The 18,163-nt window shown below is 36.9% G+C and overlaps 1 protein-coding gene across 5 annotated transcripts in view; it reads left to right on the top strand.

Moving 5' to 3' along the window:
• The first annotated feature begins 2,773 nt into the window (after window positions 1-2,773).
• Window positions 2,774-18,163, top strand: part of RhoGAP100F (Rho GTPase activating protein at 100F) — a 42,287-nt gene continuing 26,897 nt past the window's right edge. For 4 of the 5 annotated variants that reach the window (XR_015837791.1, XM_088262797.1, XM_088262800.1 and 1 more), the window contains exons 1-5: window positions 2,774-3,320; window positions 15,124-15,231; window positions 16,238-16,321; window positions 16,675-16,773; window positions 16,859-17,017. Coding sequence is in view for 4 of the 5 variants with exons in the window: in XM_088262797.1 (XP_088118923.1) it covers window positions 3,231-3,320; window positions 15,124-15,231; window positions 16,238-16,321; window positions 16,675-16,773; window positions 16,859-17,017 (540 nt within the window). In the remaining variant the exon portion in view is untranslated. Of the gene's footprint in view, window positions 3,321-8,095; window positions 8,250-15,123; window positions 15,232-16,237; window positions 16,322-16,674; window positions 16,774-16,858; window positions 17,018-18,163 lie in introns of those variants that run through there. The other variant, XM_088262798.1, reaches the window with a different exon arrangement.

The raw sequence follows: 18,163 nt of genomic DNA, 5'->3' as shown, positions 1-18,163 counted from the left end.
CACGGAGGGTATCATCTCAACTGTCTGACAAAATGGAACACCTTGAGTGATTTTCTCCGGCCTTTGAAGAGTCAACGGATGTGTCCAGATACTGCTGAGGTATTGATTTTTATTCGAGGACTGGATAAAACTACTGATTGAAGAACTTCTTGATATTGATAGTATTCACGGCACAACTACTGGTAAAGATATTTTTAAGGAGTTGAAAATGCCATCAATAAAAAGAAGCTTCGATGGGATATCACGAAGAAATGAACACCTAATGGAGACATGTGATAAAAATAAAAGAGTTGTCACTCTTGCGTCAATGGCTGTAGAAAATGATGGTGGTTCAAAACCATCGGTCTTACATTGTATCATTTTTAATTTTTTTTTATTTACTTATATACATTTATTTAAATCACAATTTATACATTTTTAAAGCATTTTTTTTGCAGAGACCCACCAAGCCACCTTGTGTGTCTTGTCGGTGGAGTTCTTTTTTAATACATTTTTTTATTGTTTTTAACGATTTTAACCTAATATAACAAAAAAGAGAAAAAAATTAAGAATATAAACATTAACAATTTTCATTAAATTAACTCTTGATCATTTACCCATTCCTTTATTTTGCCTTTGTTCCATATTTTATTTTGAACTCTAACATCCGTCGGCAACAAATTAAAAATGTTCGGAGCGATATATTGCAGTGTTCGACTCCCATATTTATTGTTAATTATTGCTAATTCATCAACAGTCTCTGTGCAGGAAACATTAGTATATGTCTGAAGTTCTAAGACCAGTCACGTCAATTGTTTATTTCATCAGATCCACTGGGCTGGATCACCGAGAATTCCGTGAGTTTATTTAAGAGATCGGAGAAAATGATTTGCCATATTATACTGCCGTATGCTTGTTGAGTTGCGGACAAGCCCTTCAGCGCTTCTTTAAACTTCGATCAGTCATCATTAAATTTAAAAAAAGTGCATCGCCCTATTATTAAATTTATAAAATAACGAATGGCTGCGGTAGTTAGGATTTTACGTCGATTTGACAATTGAATATGAATGAATTGAATTTGAGATTGTAAGAAGAAAACCAGCTTCTCTCTGATTATACATATGATATGATTATGATGCGCTAATATTAAATCGTTTCGTCAGAAAATAAAAATGTTTCATTCTCAAATACGTGATAAAATGTTTGACACATTTCAAATCATAGGAAAGCGGAGGAATTGAATCCGAAATAATCGGAGGAATTTTCCGTCGATTTTGCAATCTGAGTGCTTTGAAGATAAATTTTGACTCTTGTTTTTCAATCTTTGATATAATTACGAATGAAATTAAGATATTCAAAATCCTCTTGATACCGACAGTGAAACCAAATGGAAACAATTGATTACAGTGCAATGATATAAATAAGAAAAAAATATCAAAACTCATTGTTGGAAATTTATAAGAGTCTTCCGCTTGCACAATTTGACTACTACTATTTCTACTACCATCACGCCGTTTTCCCGCAGGGGTAGGCAGAGAGGATGGAACGCCACACTCTTCTGTCCTGGCAAACACTCCTCGCCTCCTTCACATCCATACATCTAGTCATACATGCCCTCCGATTACGCAGACTTTTGCCACCACCAGATTGACCACACACTGATTGATCTGATCGTGCCAAGTTTGTTTCAGCCATCCTCATTCTGTTTTCCCCTCACATTCGCCACATTTATTTTCTTAGTCATTCTCTCGCTATCCCTTCGCTCCACATGTCCATACCACCTTAAAGAACTCTTCCTAATCTTTTCAATTATCCCTTGTTCAGCCTTACATTCCTTTCTTATATCTTTGTTTTTGATTCTGTCATACAATGATTTTCCACACATTCGTCTGAGGGACCGCATTTCAACAACGTTCACTCTGCTTTCATCCTTCCTTTGCCAGTTCCATGTTTCGCTTCCATTCATCAGTGTCGGTACCAACACTCCGTTGTGAACCGCCAGTTTGTCTTCCATGGACATATTTTTATTTGAAATCACTCTATTCAAAGCACCATTTATTCTACTCCCTGCATTCAATCTTCTCTCAATATCATTATCCACTTTTCCATCCCTTGTGATCATGCTTCCTAGATATTAAAAATATTTATATACCTACGTATTTATTGTAACTGCAGACAGTTGGTAGAATTCCATATTGAATTGTTGGGTAATATATCCAAAATTAAACAAGGTTTATTGGATTGAATTCTACATTTATTTATGTATATGTTAATACGTGACGCGTTTGACGAAATAGCGTAAGACGTTATTAAGACATTATCAGACCCTGACCACTGTCAGTGTTTAATAATGTCACGGTACTCACGAAAAAAATGTAAATAAATGGAGGAAATATAGTACGCGGGAAAAGGTTAATAGCAGCAGTGTTTAGAGCACTCGAGACTGCATACCCGTACTAGTACAAGCTACTGATACATTGCAAGTCTCTCGGGGAAGTACATATATTTGCGTATGCGTTAAGTCGCGTTTACGGTAAAACTCTGGGTAGGAATGATAGGAAGCGCTACGCGAGTAGGAATAGGTACGTTCCCAACATAGCTACTCCGTATAAATACATCGGCGTTGTACTCGGAAGACGCTTTTCTTTACGTCGATGCGCCTCGCGTCCCCCCTTCGTGAAAAGCGGGAAAGCTCCGTAGGGTGGGGCACGCTCGGCAGAGTTCGTTTCCCTTCGCCCGTTTCCGCCACACTAGAGCCTGGGAGGGGAAGCGCTCGGAAAACCGATAGGCCATCAAACATTAGGAAATAAGTGTAGTGAGGCGCGTTATTAAGCATGTTCGCGCTCGAACTTCGGCACCCGCTACAGCGCGGCATCGGCTCGGAGGCTTCCGCCTAGTGCCCACCGCCCAGATACGCGGAGCCAACGCCGCGAGTTCAGCGACAAGCCGTCGCGTCGTCCGCCCGTCGCGCCATGCTCGTGGCCGGGCTCCCGCTCTCGGCTGGCGGCATCTAGCGTCCGGGTCCGGGTCCGGCGTCCGGCGTCCCGCGTCCGGCGTCCCGCGTCCAGGAGTCCGAGCGCTCCGATGCGAGCGCGCGCTCCCGCGGCGGAAAGGGCTTCCTCTCGGGACGTACTCGCGCGTCGACCCTAGGTTATCGATCTCCCTGGGCGGGAAGCGCGGCTCGGGGGCACATGGGGCAGTGATGCGGGACGGCGGGCCCCGCCTGAGCAGCCCCCAGCAGGCCGGGCCCGATGCAGTGGCGGAGGCTGGCGAGGCTCAAGGCTCCCCCCGCTGGCGGTAGCTCCCGCGCGCGCACCATGCTCTGCTGCGGCCGCAGGAAGGTACCCATTTACCTAATACTACACCGCTAACTATTCATTACCCCTTCATTTTCTCGCATATTACTTCAATTTCAGACTAAATGATAAAACATAAACCTGATTTGAGGTGTTCGCGGTTTCGGTGCTTCGCGCAGGTACCCCTGGCGATCGTTAGTATTATTTTTTTAACTCAATAATACAATCGTTGAGTACTTACCACGCAGCCAATCTTACATTGGCTATGTCTTTTGAAGAATTATGTGGTTGTAATAAAAATATAATAGAATATGACTTTTTATTTATATGTATATATATATATATATATATATATATATATATATATATATATATATATATATATATATATATATATATATATATATATATATATATATATATATATATATATATATATATATATATATATATATATATATATATATATATATATATATATATATATATATATATATATATATATATATATATATATATATATATATATATATATATATATATATATATATATATATATATATATATATATATATATATATATATATATATATATATATATATATATATATATATATATATATATATATATATATATATATATATATATATATATATATATATATATATATATATATATATATATATATATATATATATATATATATATATATATATATATATATATATATATATATATATATATATATATATATATATATATAATATATATATACATATATATATATGTATATATATATATATATATATATATATATATATATATATATATATATATATATATATATATATATATATATATATATATTATATATATTATATATATATATATATATAAGGGTCCGCCAAATAACTTTTTTTTTTTTAAAACAGGGCGCAAAACATCGAGTGTAGCTTCGGCTGTGTGGCACGTAGCGCCGTCCTGTTGAAACCAAATGTTGCCAATATCCTCCTCTTCAATTTTTGTGAACAAAAATCCGTTCAACATGGCCCGATAACGATCGCCATTGACTGTAACGGCCACTCCTTGCTCATTTTCAAAGAAAAATGGCCCAATTATGCCTCTGGACCAAAATCCGCACCAAACAGTGACTCGTTTTGGGTGTACCGGCTTTTCAATGTATGCGTGCGGGTTTTCTGTGCCCCAAATACGACAATTTTGCTTGTTTACATACCCGCCAAGATCAAAATGAGCTTCATCCGAAAAGATGATTTTTTTGGCAAAATCGGCATCTTCTGTAAGTCGATCGCAGGCCCACTCAGCGAAGCGAAAACGCATTGGATGGTCAGTTGGCTTCAACTCCTGAACCAATTGGACTTTGTATGGCGTCATACCAAGGTCTTTATGCAAAATTCGTCTCAATGATGTCTCCGAAATGTTCAATTGTTGAGAACGACGGTGAATTGACGTTGATGGCGCTTCACGCACACTTTCTGCCACAACATCGATATTCTCGGGTGTACGCACTGTTTTTGGCTTTTCACGCTTTGGTTTATCGATGAGGATGCCAGTTTCTTTCACTTTTTTCACAAGATAACGAACATACGGAGCTGACGGTGCTTCTCTTCTTCCAAAAACCGTACGCAATTTTCGCACACATTCTGCAACATTACCATGATTTTCAAAGTAATGTCGCAATATTTCCCAGACACAACCATATTCGCTCAGCGGAAGGATAAAACTAATTATCTGTCAAATCAGACATGAGCTAAGTGTTACCATTCACGAAATAAGCACTAGTTAAAAAAAAAAACTTTAGATGGCGGACCCTATATATATATATATATATATATATATATATATATATATATATATATATATATATATATATATATATATATATATATATATATATATATATATATATATATACATATGTGTGTGTGTGACAAAAATAGTGAATAAAGTGTTTGTGATGATAAATATTTTATTATGTTTTCAATAGTTTTTTTTGTACTGTAAAGATTTTGGAGGTGGGGTAAGATTGTATTATATAAAATTTGTTTTGGATGCTTTACAAAACCTTCGGGTCTGTAAATGATAAACGACTAATTTTTCACAACGAAAACAGTTTGTTGTTTCGTCACGCATCTTCAACTGCCATTGTTCCGCCAATATTTCACAGGGTATCACGTGTAAAGAGGTTCAACGATATTATTTCATCGAATATTGATCGGTACTTGAAAAAAGGTAAATAAATATCAGTTTAACAAAAAACAACTGTCAAAGTGACGTTTCTTGAATGAACGAAAAGAGCGTGGAGTAAGTTCAGAAATAATAAAGTTATCGTAACTTGTACTTACAGCAGTTGGAAATTTTGTTAATTTGGTCGTCAGCTCTCAATTTTAGGCGGAGTTTTAGGCGAAGACAAAGCAAATTTTCTTTTTTGTATACCTCTGTTATCAGATTTTCAGGAACTTATTGTTCCGAACATTGCACATAACTATTCGCGTCTCGTGTAAATATTAAATGAACCTATTTCGGTATTTCTTCTGGGACGTCGGGACGCCGAGTTAATAGCCGCGATACGCTACCCTTCGCTGCGAACCCTACATATTTACATAATGTTCATTCGTAGATAGGTACGTGTGTGTTATGTACATGATATAAAATGCATTATTTTCATAGATCTGCGTTTACACAATACTCAAAAGAGAGTGTTTTTTGTGTTTCTTACCATTAGTTTCTCAATTAATACGCTGTTTTCCCGCGATCTATCATGAACAAGAACTCCGTACTATTTGCACGGGTACGAGGTACTTATGCAAATAGCCTACCTGCATTAATGTAAACACCCTACCATCTTATGTGGCGGCACAGACCACGCCACGGCCCCGTATATCTACGAATCAAGGTAAATATATAGTCATATAAAGATTTTTTTCCTAGCCAATCAACCTCATCTGCAAATAGATATTTGATTCCTGTTGCGGTTAAAAAATTTAAAAAGGAGAAAAGGTAATACATATCGCTCACTCCTTTCAACAACGTCATAAATCGAAAATCGTCAATTTTCAGTTGTGCATGTTTTCGGAATGCTTAGAAAATGTACTATTGTATATCCCAGCAAAAGAGGCATATTTTTAACTTAATATTTACCCGCTACAGGGCAGAAAGTGTTGTTTTTGCATTTTGAAGAAAAGGTATTGTTTAATAATTTTTTAATTTACTTTATATTTTTCAAATGGAGAAAAAACCTTCAGGTTTTACCTAAAAAGATCTGTTGCACAGTAAAAAGTTCAATAAGTGGCTTGATATTTATTTTGAAAACATTGTATTATATTTTTTAACTTTAAAAACGTTCTCCTGAAAAATCAAGTTTTTATTTTATTTATGAAGTTCTTGAAAGAAGTGAGCGATATCTATATTGAATATTGATTTAAATTAAAATTTGCGTTCTAGGGACAAATAAGCTGCGCTGATTAGGATAATTAAGGACAGAACCATTGATATTTGGCAGGAATGATGAGAAGCCGCATTGACCGGGACATAGACGTATTCGTTCTTCCCCGATGTTAGAGTCAGATTGAAGTCAAAACATTTCGATTAAACCATTATATGGTTCAAATGCTCATTGGGCACAGGGGTAAACTCCACGAACTATGTGCGACAGACTAAAGGCGTCTGTGGGACTCCTGTTCAGTGGGTGGAACGTATCTTGTGGCACTGCTCTGTTCTGTCCGATGGACCGCACGGTTGCAGTTTGGAGGATGTGATTGGAGGTGCCCCGATCTGGTGACTAATAATGACAATCTGAGAGCCTTTGGCTATTTCGTTTATTGCTGAATTGAACAATGGGAGGTGTTTAGGAGAGCATAAGATTCATCTTCAGGTATCCTCCAAGGTTAAAATTGTATAATTGCGTTATTGCTTCGGTGGGCTGGACTGAGCTCCCACGCGCCATCACGGTCCCATTGAGGGGATGAGGGAATACTAACAAGCGTAACAAAGTCCCGGTATCCATACCTCGGTATCGATGCTCTGAACTTCTCGAGTCTTACCTTACCATCATCTGGTCGAACTTTGGGTTTAGAAAATACTTGTTAAGGTTATTTTAGTAGCATAGGTTTGCTCGGTATTCCTCCTTATACTTAGGACTTTGGTTATGGGGCGGTTATAGAGCGCGGCGACTTGGCTCGTCAGTGCCAGTGCGCAGTGGTCCATAATATTCTTATTGCGATGCGCGTAAGGAACTAACTTGTAAGGTTACTAACTTTCCTGCTGCTGTCACCCTGAGTATTAGAAATTGGTGGTATATTGTACACGCTAGTTAGTATTAACTTACATGCCTCGCTGATAGTGATAGGGACTTCGATAGCATTAGTAATCGTTTTATCTTTGATCGCGAAGAACTTTGAATGGATGGAAACCGAGAGATTCTATACCGGACCTGTGAATGTGACGGAAGCTTTCAGAGAAATTTGACTATTTTCTTTTTTTCATTTAACATTATTTATTATTTTTATTTTCTTATCTATACTATTATCTTTTATAACACGAATCAACAATCAGTTTCCAAATGACAAAGATGCTGGAAAGTATGTTGCGTTCGGGAGGAGTGCGAGTATAAGCTGGCGGCTCGCTGGCACGTCTCGGAATGCAGGCGTCGCGCGCCGCGCGCCGAGCGCCGAGCACGCGGTCGCGTCCGTATCCAGCGCCTTACAACCGAGCGTGCTACGCTTGCGTCCGGGAAACCCCGAGCACTTCCGGAAGGCACTTCGGGCTCGTGACGTCACGCGGCGACTCGCCAATCGATAGAGGATAGGGGGGAAACAGGGTACACTCCATCGCGCCATCTTTGCTCCGTACATCAATTTTCCGAAAGTGTTAAAGTACGGTACGTGTTCTCGATCGGCGAGCAGTCGACGTTAATGTGTGACAGTGAGAGCAGTGGATGCTTCTTTACAAGGAAGGTTAGTGCCCACCGTGATATGTCTGTCTGTAGTTACGCTCGAGTCGTCCGTCCGGAAGACGCGAGATGCTCGCGTATAGACGTGCAAGGATCGGGTTCGGCCGAGCGGTCCATGGCGGTGGCGATTGGCGACTACCTCCGACTCCTCGACTCCTCGGCTCCTCCGACCGACACCGTTGGCGATTTAATCATTAATAGCCGATCCGTTCATACGAACAAATCCGTTCATACGGTCTGGTCCGCGCTTCTAAAGTGCGAGTGTTATTAAACGATGAATCATTTGGAAATTTTACGACTAATTCCGCTTTGCCATGCACTTTTATGAATCGCCAAAAAAACTATAAAGCCATGTGTAATAACTTTTACATTTTTAATGAATAAATCGAATATATTTACTATAAAACAATAATATATACTACATACACTTATTTTATAAAAAGTCTATTTTTTTATCACATAATTTAAAAAATCTCCATCTTTTTATTATTAAACGAAAATAATTATTTTTTTTAAAATATGATTTTAGCTTTTATGTTAGCTTTGGAATGATTTTGAATTTTCGAACAGTTGTTAAAAATGATAATTTCGAATGTTTTGTTGGTAAAGGATAAAGCAACAATTTGTTAGTTGCCGTAGAAAGATTCGGTTCGAATCGTGTGTCGAAATACTTAAATCTATCACATGTTAGAGTCAAATATATCGCTTTGTGGCATGGCACCCCTTCTACGAGGGAAATTACGCGAATCGCGACCACAACGTAAAAAGCGTTCGTACTAAAAAGTAACGGCGGTGAATATGAAAAGGATTTTGCATTCGGCTCCACCTTGTGGATGAAACTTCCCGAGCTGGAGTAGCGCACGCGCGATGTCAAGTAGCCCACGAGGAGAGCCTACCGACCGAAGACTACTATCAAACTAGTCTATCCATTCAGCTGCGGCTACTACTAGTATCTAGTAAAAGCACACATCGTGGATACGTCGTTCGGTTTGAGAAGTGGCCGTAGTCACCCGCTGCTACTACTGCTGCTCGTTACTTGCCGTATATCGCGACCATCTTGAAATGACTTGCCACGACTGAATCCTTTCGTCCTGAATTCTGAATCTCAATTTAAAAAAGCGGTTGGACGGATCCTCACCCCTATATCCGTCCCTCAACTGGTTAGAATCATATTGTTCCACAGGCTTTGTGGGTCAATTCTTTAAAAAGGAGGGTGAATTCTTCCAGGTATTTATATTAAAGAAATTTTCTAAATGGAATGCTACAAATACATATTTTTTGTAACTCATTAATGTAAATTTATTTATGCAACTGTTCTGTAAAATTTCATTAAAAAAAATGAAAACGTGGTATGAATCCCGAGCGCAACATACACGTAATTAACAAGGAAGAAATCTAAATTATGATTTCCCCGAACAGTAAAGGTGGAGAGGGGGGGTGTCAGTGCTGTTTTTCTCTTTCTCTCTCGCTATACCCTCAACACAATAGTTTATGTAAAAAATCGAGAAAAAAAAAGTGTAAGTCGAAATCACGTAAGTAGAGGTACTTGTTTCTGACTATTTCTCGATAGTTACTAGACAACAATTATTTTCCTTCATTAAACCAGTCTGGTTAAATGGAATAGCGAGAAAATTGAAAACGCACATTTCTTATATGTTTAACTTCACAATGCTGGTGAAGCAATGAAAATATCAAAAATGTATTCTACAGGAATGCAATTTGTTAAGTGACGGCAACTGTCAAGAAGCACGCTGTCCGCCATGAGAAATGATTACTATTGAATGTTTTACTATGACGTTGAACCGTTGCTGTCAAAAAATCTGTTTATATGTATGCGTACGTATAAAAAAACATGTCAAATCTGTGTGTATAAAATACGCGTGTATATGAAATGCAACGTTGTGTCAAATTTCAAATCGGTGAATAACTGAAGGGGATTTTGAACAAACGAACATTTTAATTTGAATTAAGATATCGCTCACTCCTTTCAACAAAGTCATTTATCAAAAAAACTTGATTTTTCAGGAGAACGTTTTTAATGTTAAAGAATATAATAAAATGTACTAAAAATAAATATCAAGCCATTTATTGAACTTTTTACTGTGCAACTGATCTTTTCAAGTATAACCTGAATGTTTTTTCTCCATTTGAAAAATAATAATTAAATATTTAAAAAAATATTTAAACAATACCTTTTCTTCGAAATGCAGAAACAACACTTTTTGCCCTGTAGCGGGTAAATATTAAGTTAAAAATATACCGCTTTTTCTGGGATATATGTAGTACATTTTCTGGGCATTCCGAAAACATGCACAACTGAAAATTGACGATTTTTGATATACGACGTTGTTGAAAGGAGTGAGCGATATATGGACAACAATTCCATCACGATACGATAGGATAATGACAATTGGCCTTATGTTAGTAAACAGATTTGTAGATTACGACCGTAAATCAACTCACAATACGCAAGGTTGCTCTATGATTGGTTCGGTATAGTAATAATACGCGATGAGTCATGGCAATCACAAAAGCTGTGATTTTTAGTCTGCTCGAACACGCACGCATGTGCGGTTTCAAGCGAGGCTACATTTTGATTGGCAACCCTTACCCCATCATCGTATAACGTATATGTACACACATATGTACCTGTGGGAGTATAGCTTCACCTATACAACTCCTACTCATTTTTTCTTCAACCCTGACCCCATTTTCCATACAGGGAATAATTTATATATTTTTCGAGTGAAACTCCTTAGGCGAAGATTCGATAATCGATTATTGGACGAGAATGGAGAGTGAAATTTCAAGGACGCGTCACGTTTTAGGCACATCGCGATTTAAACCCACTTTCCTATGTCCCGGTCTCAATTGTGATAATGAAACTAAAGTAAATTTTTTTTAAATTTCTTTTGAAGCATGCTTATTGAAGGTTATAATAGAAAAAAGATTTTTATACACGCGGAACGTCCAACCGTACGTTTGCCCATATGAGCATGGTGTACTATTTATGACGTTATTAAATGTAAACAAATGACGATACTCTTTATTATTATTTTTAAATATTGATATCTATAAATATTATATAATCAATCGTTATTTTAATCAATTTCGTCACATTGATTTTAGAAATGTAAAAAGTATAAAAATAGTAAAATATATTTTTTTAATAAATACAAAAATGCTTTGAAAAAACCTTATGATATAAGATTTAAATAACTTGAATGCGGAGCTTTTATACTAAAGAAAGACAATTACTGAAAAAATCAAATCAATCAATGAATATCTAAGTAAAACTTATTCATACACATATTTATTATTATCACATATACGAGAAAACTCATAAATTCCAATAATATTCCAAAGCATTTTTTCCTCAACATTGAATGCCCTGCCGTCATTTATTCTGTATTGCAATTTTCAATAATTAAATATCGATGTTCATGGAATATGTGAGTAGTACATATATTTGTGGTCTGGACTTATAATATGTTATAACAATATATGAATTATAAATAAATCACGCCTTCATTTTCAGAGTATGAGAATAAATGCAAAAACGCTAGGACCATGTAAATTGTAATAATAAACAATCACTGGTAAATTTAAGCATCCAGTTTTGATTGTACAGAAAAGTCGCGTGCATTGCATCGCGACCATCGCAAAGAAATTGGAGTTGGATTTATTTTCGATGCATTTAAACGCATTGATAAAGTTTTTGGGCACTTGTTATCTCCCTCCCGGACTCGCTGCTTGCTGCTCACTGCTCGCTATCGGGCTGTCATCGCCAGAGGGGTTTGCGGGGCGCGCGACGCCCGACGCCCGACGCCGACGGCCCGCTACCGATCCCCTATCGATTCACTTCTATTATTACACAACTTCGAGGAAATTTTACATCCATTGGCGAAAACATACATCAAAATTAAATCCAAATTGCTTTAAACTACAAGTACGTAACATTTGATTTTCCGTTTTACCATGAAGATTACTCACGCAATGTTTATAATGCACCTACTACTTACGGATTTCTGCCTGTGGCTGACGTACTGTTAGTCTGCGGCTTAGTGTACGTGTAACTTTCTACACAATCCATTAAAAAAACAATGCGAATGAAATACGAGTATATTTATCTACAAAACTGTTTAAATAAATACCTGTGGTATACATTTCTACCTAAATTCTTAATGCAAAATATAAGATATCTAAGTTTATATTAAAAGTTATTACTTATTTTTCTTTAAACCAACATTTGATGTTATTGATTTTTTTCTTACAACATTATTTTTGTATTGGAAAAATAGATTTTACTCCTAAATAAATACATGGTTTTGAAAAGGAAACAGTTATCGAAAGGTAAGCGGGTTATGAATGGCATTTCGGAATTTTCTTATTGTTATGAATAAATGTTGTTTTTACTATTTTATTTGTTTTTAACCATAATTTTAAAACTTTTTAAAGCCTTACCGTAATAAAATTGAATATCTTAATGTTGATCCGGAGACAAAAGGTAACGTCCTATATTAATAAAATTTTGTATGTATGCTATAAGCATCCTTTGGCACCTTTTTCTTTCTGTGGCGGATGGAAATCGGATTTTTTTCTCCATACAACCGTCACCTAGCCTACATTTTATATTAATCTATAATTATATTCCTTTTTAAATATCAAATTGTGGTCCCGTGGTTAGAGTCGCTGACTCTTAAGTTAGAGTTTCTCGGCTCAAATCCACTCTACCACAATTTGATACCTATTTCTAATAATGAGCCGCTTAGGCTCACAGAAATAGTATGAAATTGAAATATTTGTGTAAATAATAAAAATAAAAATATTTCTCTTTTTAATTTAAATAAATAAAAGATATTTAAATTTTCGGAGACAATTCTCGTGTTACTTTCGGCCAACATTTCAAATCCTCGCTCAAATGCTTTTCGGGTCACTACCAATTTATAAAAAAAAACATTTTTAGTACAGCGTATTGCATAGTTTATAAACATTTATTCATTTAATTCAGAATTATTTTGTTTGCTATACTTACCCGTACTATTTTTACCTTACCTGAATAATTATTCAATAAAATAATATTTTTTGTCGTCCTCTAAATAAAATCATTCATATTTTGAAAACTTAATCTTTTTGTTTGACTGCATGCTTCTAAAAATTAAATTGGAAAAGCACAGCGGCGATCACGTGTCTTTAAAATGAAGCGGCGGGCAAAAAATTGCGATAAATTTCTCTCCTTCCGGGTTAGGAAATTACTCGATAGGTCGAGAAGAGGGGACCGAGTGTGCACTTACGTGACGTACTCTGCGTTCTGAAGGGCTCGGCCCGTTCTACAGTAAGACCCTCAGCGCCTGGACCCTCGCCGGCCGAGGGACCTGCGACCTATCTCAGACATACCGCGGTATACCATATTCCTGTCATTGTATTTCAGGAAGTGAATCTAGGAGTCGGCGTAGGAAGGATAAAATCAGACTGAATGCACTCGAAATACGATCAATAAGAAGAATATGCGGTGTACTTGAAAGTGGTCGATCGGCGTGTATGTAACGGGTGATCCATAATGAACTTTTCTCGATAGATTTTCATTAACAGATCACGCTCGAGTCGTGTTGAACTGTAATGGTAATTTCATTCAGTATTGTTTTACATATATATAAGTATATATATATATATATATATATATATATATATATATATATATATATATATATATATATATATATATATATATATATATATATATATATATATATATATATATATATATATATATATATATATATATATATATATATATATATATATATATATATATATATATATATATATATATATATATATATATATATATATATATATATATATATATATATATATATATATATATATATATATATATATATATATATATATATATATATATATATATATATATATATATATATATATATTCAAAAGAAATGCTACAAATAGTGACCATCGTCGACCGAAATTCTGCTATTCGCTCATTGAAGCCTCGAGCGGGTGCCGAGCGCCGAGCGCCGAGTAGCGAGGCGGTAATGCGGTAGTGAGGAGCCATGGGTCATGGGACAGCGAGCCGAGGACGTCGGCGTCGTCGTGGCATTGACCCGCGCCGGGCGTCACTCCGCGCACGTGTGCACCGACCGTGCCTTACACCGCGACTGGTTCACTCGTGTCCCGGGTTATTGGTAGTAAATTTAGTAATTCACTTAGCCCACCGTAAACAGACTTAGATCACCAAATACATATGGGGAATTTTATTTCTGTTGAAAACTTTTCAGTAAGGTAGAGTGGATTTTCAGGGTGACTTTAGAGATTCAATGCGCGCACATCCTCCAGACGAAACTAACTTAATAAACGGCTATAGCGATGACGTAATGTATCACAATGTTCAAATTTTATAGATTCGAAACAATAAAAACAATTTTTTTAGATAATATAAAACGCCATTTTCGTAAAATTACCAACGCCAAACCGAGAAGCTCTTTTCCTCTGAGCGATTTATTAGAATTAGGTTTTTGGAATGAAAAAGAAGAATTGTGAGTTTTTTAGGAACGGTATAAAAATTTCGTATAGTCTAGAATTTTTTCTAGGGCTGTCCCTGGGTATTATAATTTTTTGACAAAGTATCTGTAAGTATTTAAATCATTGAAATTTTCTTTCAAACAATCCCGATTTTCGTGAATTACGTTGGAATATTGAGAGTTTATTTTTCGGGTCAGTGGTTTCCCCTCCCCTTAGTAGTAAAATGGGTCCTGAAATTTTTGAAAAAGTGAAAAAAATGCGGGGCTACCGTTATTTGCTAAGTTCCGGAAAACTATGACATTAGAGTAAAAATGAATTAATGATTGTTTCAGGAAAATGGGCGCAACGTTCCAGACCTCACCGCGTCTCCTGGGCGTGCGCCCCCTCCGACGCGCCTCAAGGACCAGACCCCCATGGTCATACAGAGCGACTTTAGGAAGGTAATATTTACGTGGCAATCGCAGGTCTCATAATGGGGAGACGAGTACGTGCTGTGGCGACTCGATATCGGTATCGGAGAAATACAAAACAGATCTATTTGCTCATTTTATTTTCAGCAAATGTACCATCGCACATAGGAGTCTTTCCAGTAATTAGCTGGCCAAAAATAGAATTCGTAGAATTTGTTTCCGATAAAGAAAAATTAGTTTTTGGAAATGTTGAATAGACACCAAATAATGAATAAACCTTTTCGTCATCCAATACAAAGCGTGGGTTAATGTGTGTCAGTTTTTGTGTTCGCATCGTTTTAAGGCATTCTTAAGAAAATCAAAACAAAAAAAATGTTATCCGCCGAAAAAACGTACCAAATATCGGAAACATGTGCTAAAATTAACCTGCAACCTTTACTGGATCATACAACCAAACGTTTGGCTACGTACTTAGAAGATGTTCTAATAGCATTTAGTCCAGAAGAAAAACTATGAACTGGTTGTTTTATTGTAGAATATAATATTGGCCGCCCAATTAGCAGAAATACTCCTGCGTGCGTCGTGTAATTTTATAGTATTTTATTTGTTCGTTTGTTAGATAAACCTTGGAGATTTAATTAAAATTGTAATTAAACGCGGTAGTTTAAGAAGGACTGAATCCTTAAAAGATTTAGGGAATTTCTATTTTTTCCACATTACGATAAATATAATCGATTTTCGCGGAGAGAAATACCACCTTCTACAATTAATTATGACGGGTCCGACTGGACCGGGATAAGGGTAGAGGAGTTGTTCCTTTGCCAGAGTGAACACCAACGTTGGGGGGCCAAGCGGAAGAAGAATTGGTTATGATATTGTATTTTGTAAATTTATTTGTAGCCACGAGAATCTGTAAATCGAATGTTATTTCTGCCCTATTAGGTATACATGTATTTTGTCCATTTTAGAATTGTAACGTCTTATTTACAGAAGTATATTATTTTAAATGATAAATAAATCGGATTTTTAATTGCAGGTCTCGGGGATTAGTTCAGAAATATTTCGTCAAATAGAGACTGTTGAAAATGACCACGATGCCACCACAGCAGCAGCACTGGAGGTGAGCTTTCAAAATATTATTGTTACTCACTCTATGTGTAAAGTACATGTATACATCGTTCACGAAAATGTCATATCTCGTAAGCCACTTAATATAAACTTTACAGGTTTCGATCATTGATCTAGAATCTAGATAGTCTCCCCCGTAAAATGATTAACTGCTTCATCACGAGCAATTCAATTGATTAGGTGTGGGGAAAATACGATTGAATGTATAAATATATATTTCAGTAGATATTTTTATACGGTCTACTGTCGTTTTCCTAAAATATTGACTTAATTTCTTAACAAGCTGACTGTTCCCTTTCGTAGTTTTGACGAAGCGTGTATAATAATGTTTCGTTTATTTGGAAGGCCGTGGAACGGAGGGGGGAGATGATCGTTCGCATCCTGGAGCCACGACAGGTCGGCAGAGCGGCCAGCGAAGCCGCCAAGCGATTCTTCATGCTCCAGGTGAGCGCATCTCGCACGTATCTCGCGATGGCGACCCCGAGATGAGTACGTTAGTCCGCATGACGAGCGTCTCTTGTGATTGCAGGACGCCAAGCACACGGTGCAGCTTGTGGAAATAGTGAAGCGGCCCGGCCAGACTCTGGGCCTGTACATCCGCGAGGGGAACGGAGTGGATCGCAGCGATGGGGTCTTCATTTCGCGGATCGCTCTCGAGTCTGCCGTGTACAACAGCGGTTGTCTCAAGGTTACTATACTCCTTACTTTGTTTTCAAACCCCCTAATGTCTTTTACATTTCCCAAATACTTGTGTATACTATATATGGTAGCTATATTACACCTATCGAAGCCATCACATTTTTTGGCATTTTACAAGTGTTTGTTACAAGTGAAACATCTTAGTCGGCGCGCGGCGATTCGATAATTAATAATTGGACGAGAATGGAGAGTGGAATTTCAAGGACGCTGTTGCACATTTTGTCATATGAGGGAGAAGAAAGATACAATAACGTAGAAAAAGATCTATACATTCATATTCCGAGCTCGTCGCTCGATTTGTCTCCATCTAGTAGACTCCATCTGCACACGGACGCAATTACCAGTAGTTGTAGCGTGTTAAAACAGTAAGTTTACGCAAATTTTGATTTAAAAAAAGTAAACGATTTAGATTTTCGCCACGACAGACACCGTGGCGTAGTTGGGTAGACGCTCGACTGCGAAACTGGCGTCGCTGGTTCGATTCCCGCTAATTACAAAATAAATTCAAGAAAGATTTATTTCCAATTGGTCTGAGTGTTTGTGATGTATTTGTCACATTTACCTTCCCTATTCTTACTATCCTACCCGCAGACAAGATTCTAATAGAGGCTTTGCGGGTTATTCCTTTTAAAGAAATAATAAAAAAATATATATAAAAAAATTACTGAGTGGATGAAAGTTTATTTAATTTGATTTAATTTAATTTAATTTAGTGAATTGTTTATTTATATATATTTTTTAATTTCTGATGCCGATTTTTTGATTTTTGATTTTATGATTTTCGAGTTTTTGATCTTGTCGAAGTGATACTTCTTGACCAGGAGCCGAAATAATCGGCGGGTATATGTATGAGGAGATGCCCGAATGTGGTAGAGGCGATTCAAATACAGAGTAGTGTGGCGTACTTCCCTCTCCATACCTGCGGGAAAGTCGCGTGATGGTTAGTTAGTAAGTTGATGTAGTTCCGGATCTTGTTGATTCGTTGGGTTCACGGTTTATGTCAGAAAGTTAGCGGTAAAGAATCTCCCCTTAGAATCCCAGGGGTTTAGCAAGAGCATCAGCACCTGTAAATGAGTAGGGAACGATATTAGAGCGTCTACCAGGGCGCAGGGGTGCGGTGCGCGGTGCAGCACGC

The sequence above is a fragment of the Brachycentrus maculatus genome, unplaced genomic scaffold (genome assembly GCF_059751285.1).
Source record: "Brachycentrus maculatus isolate JH-2025_06_01 unplaced genomic scaffold, ASM5975128v1 h1tg000189l, whole genome shotgun sequence".
NCBI classification, from domain to species: Eukaryota; Metazoa; Arthropoda; class Insecta; order Trichoptera; family Brachycentridae; genus Brachycentrus; species Brachycentrus maculatus.
This window is presented reverse-complemented; position numbering and strand designations above follow the sequence as displayed.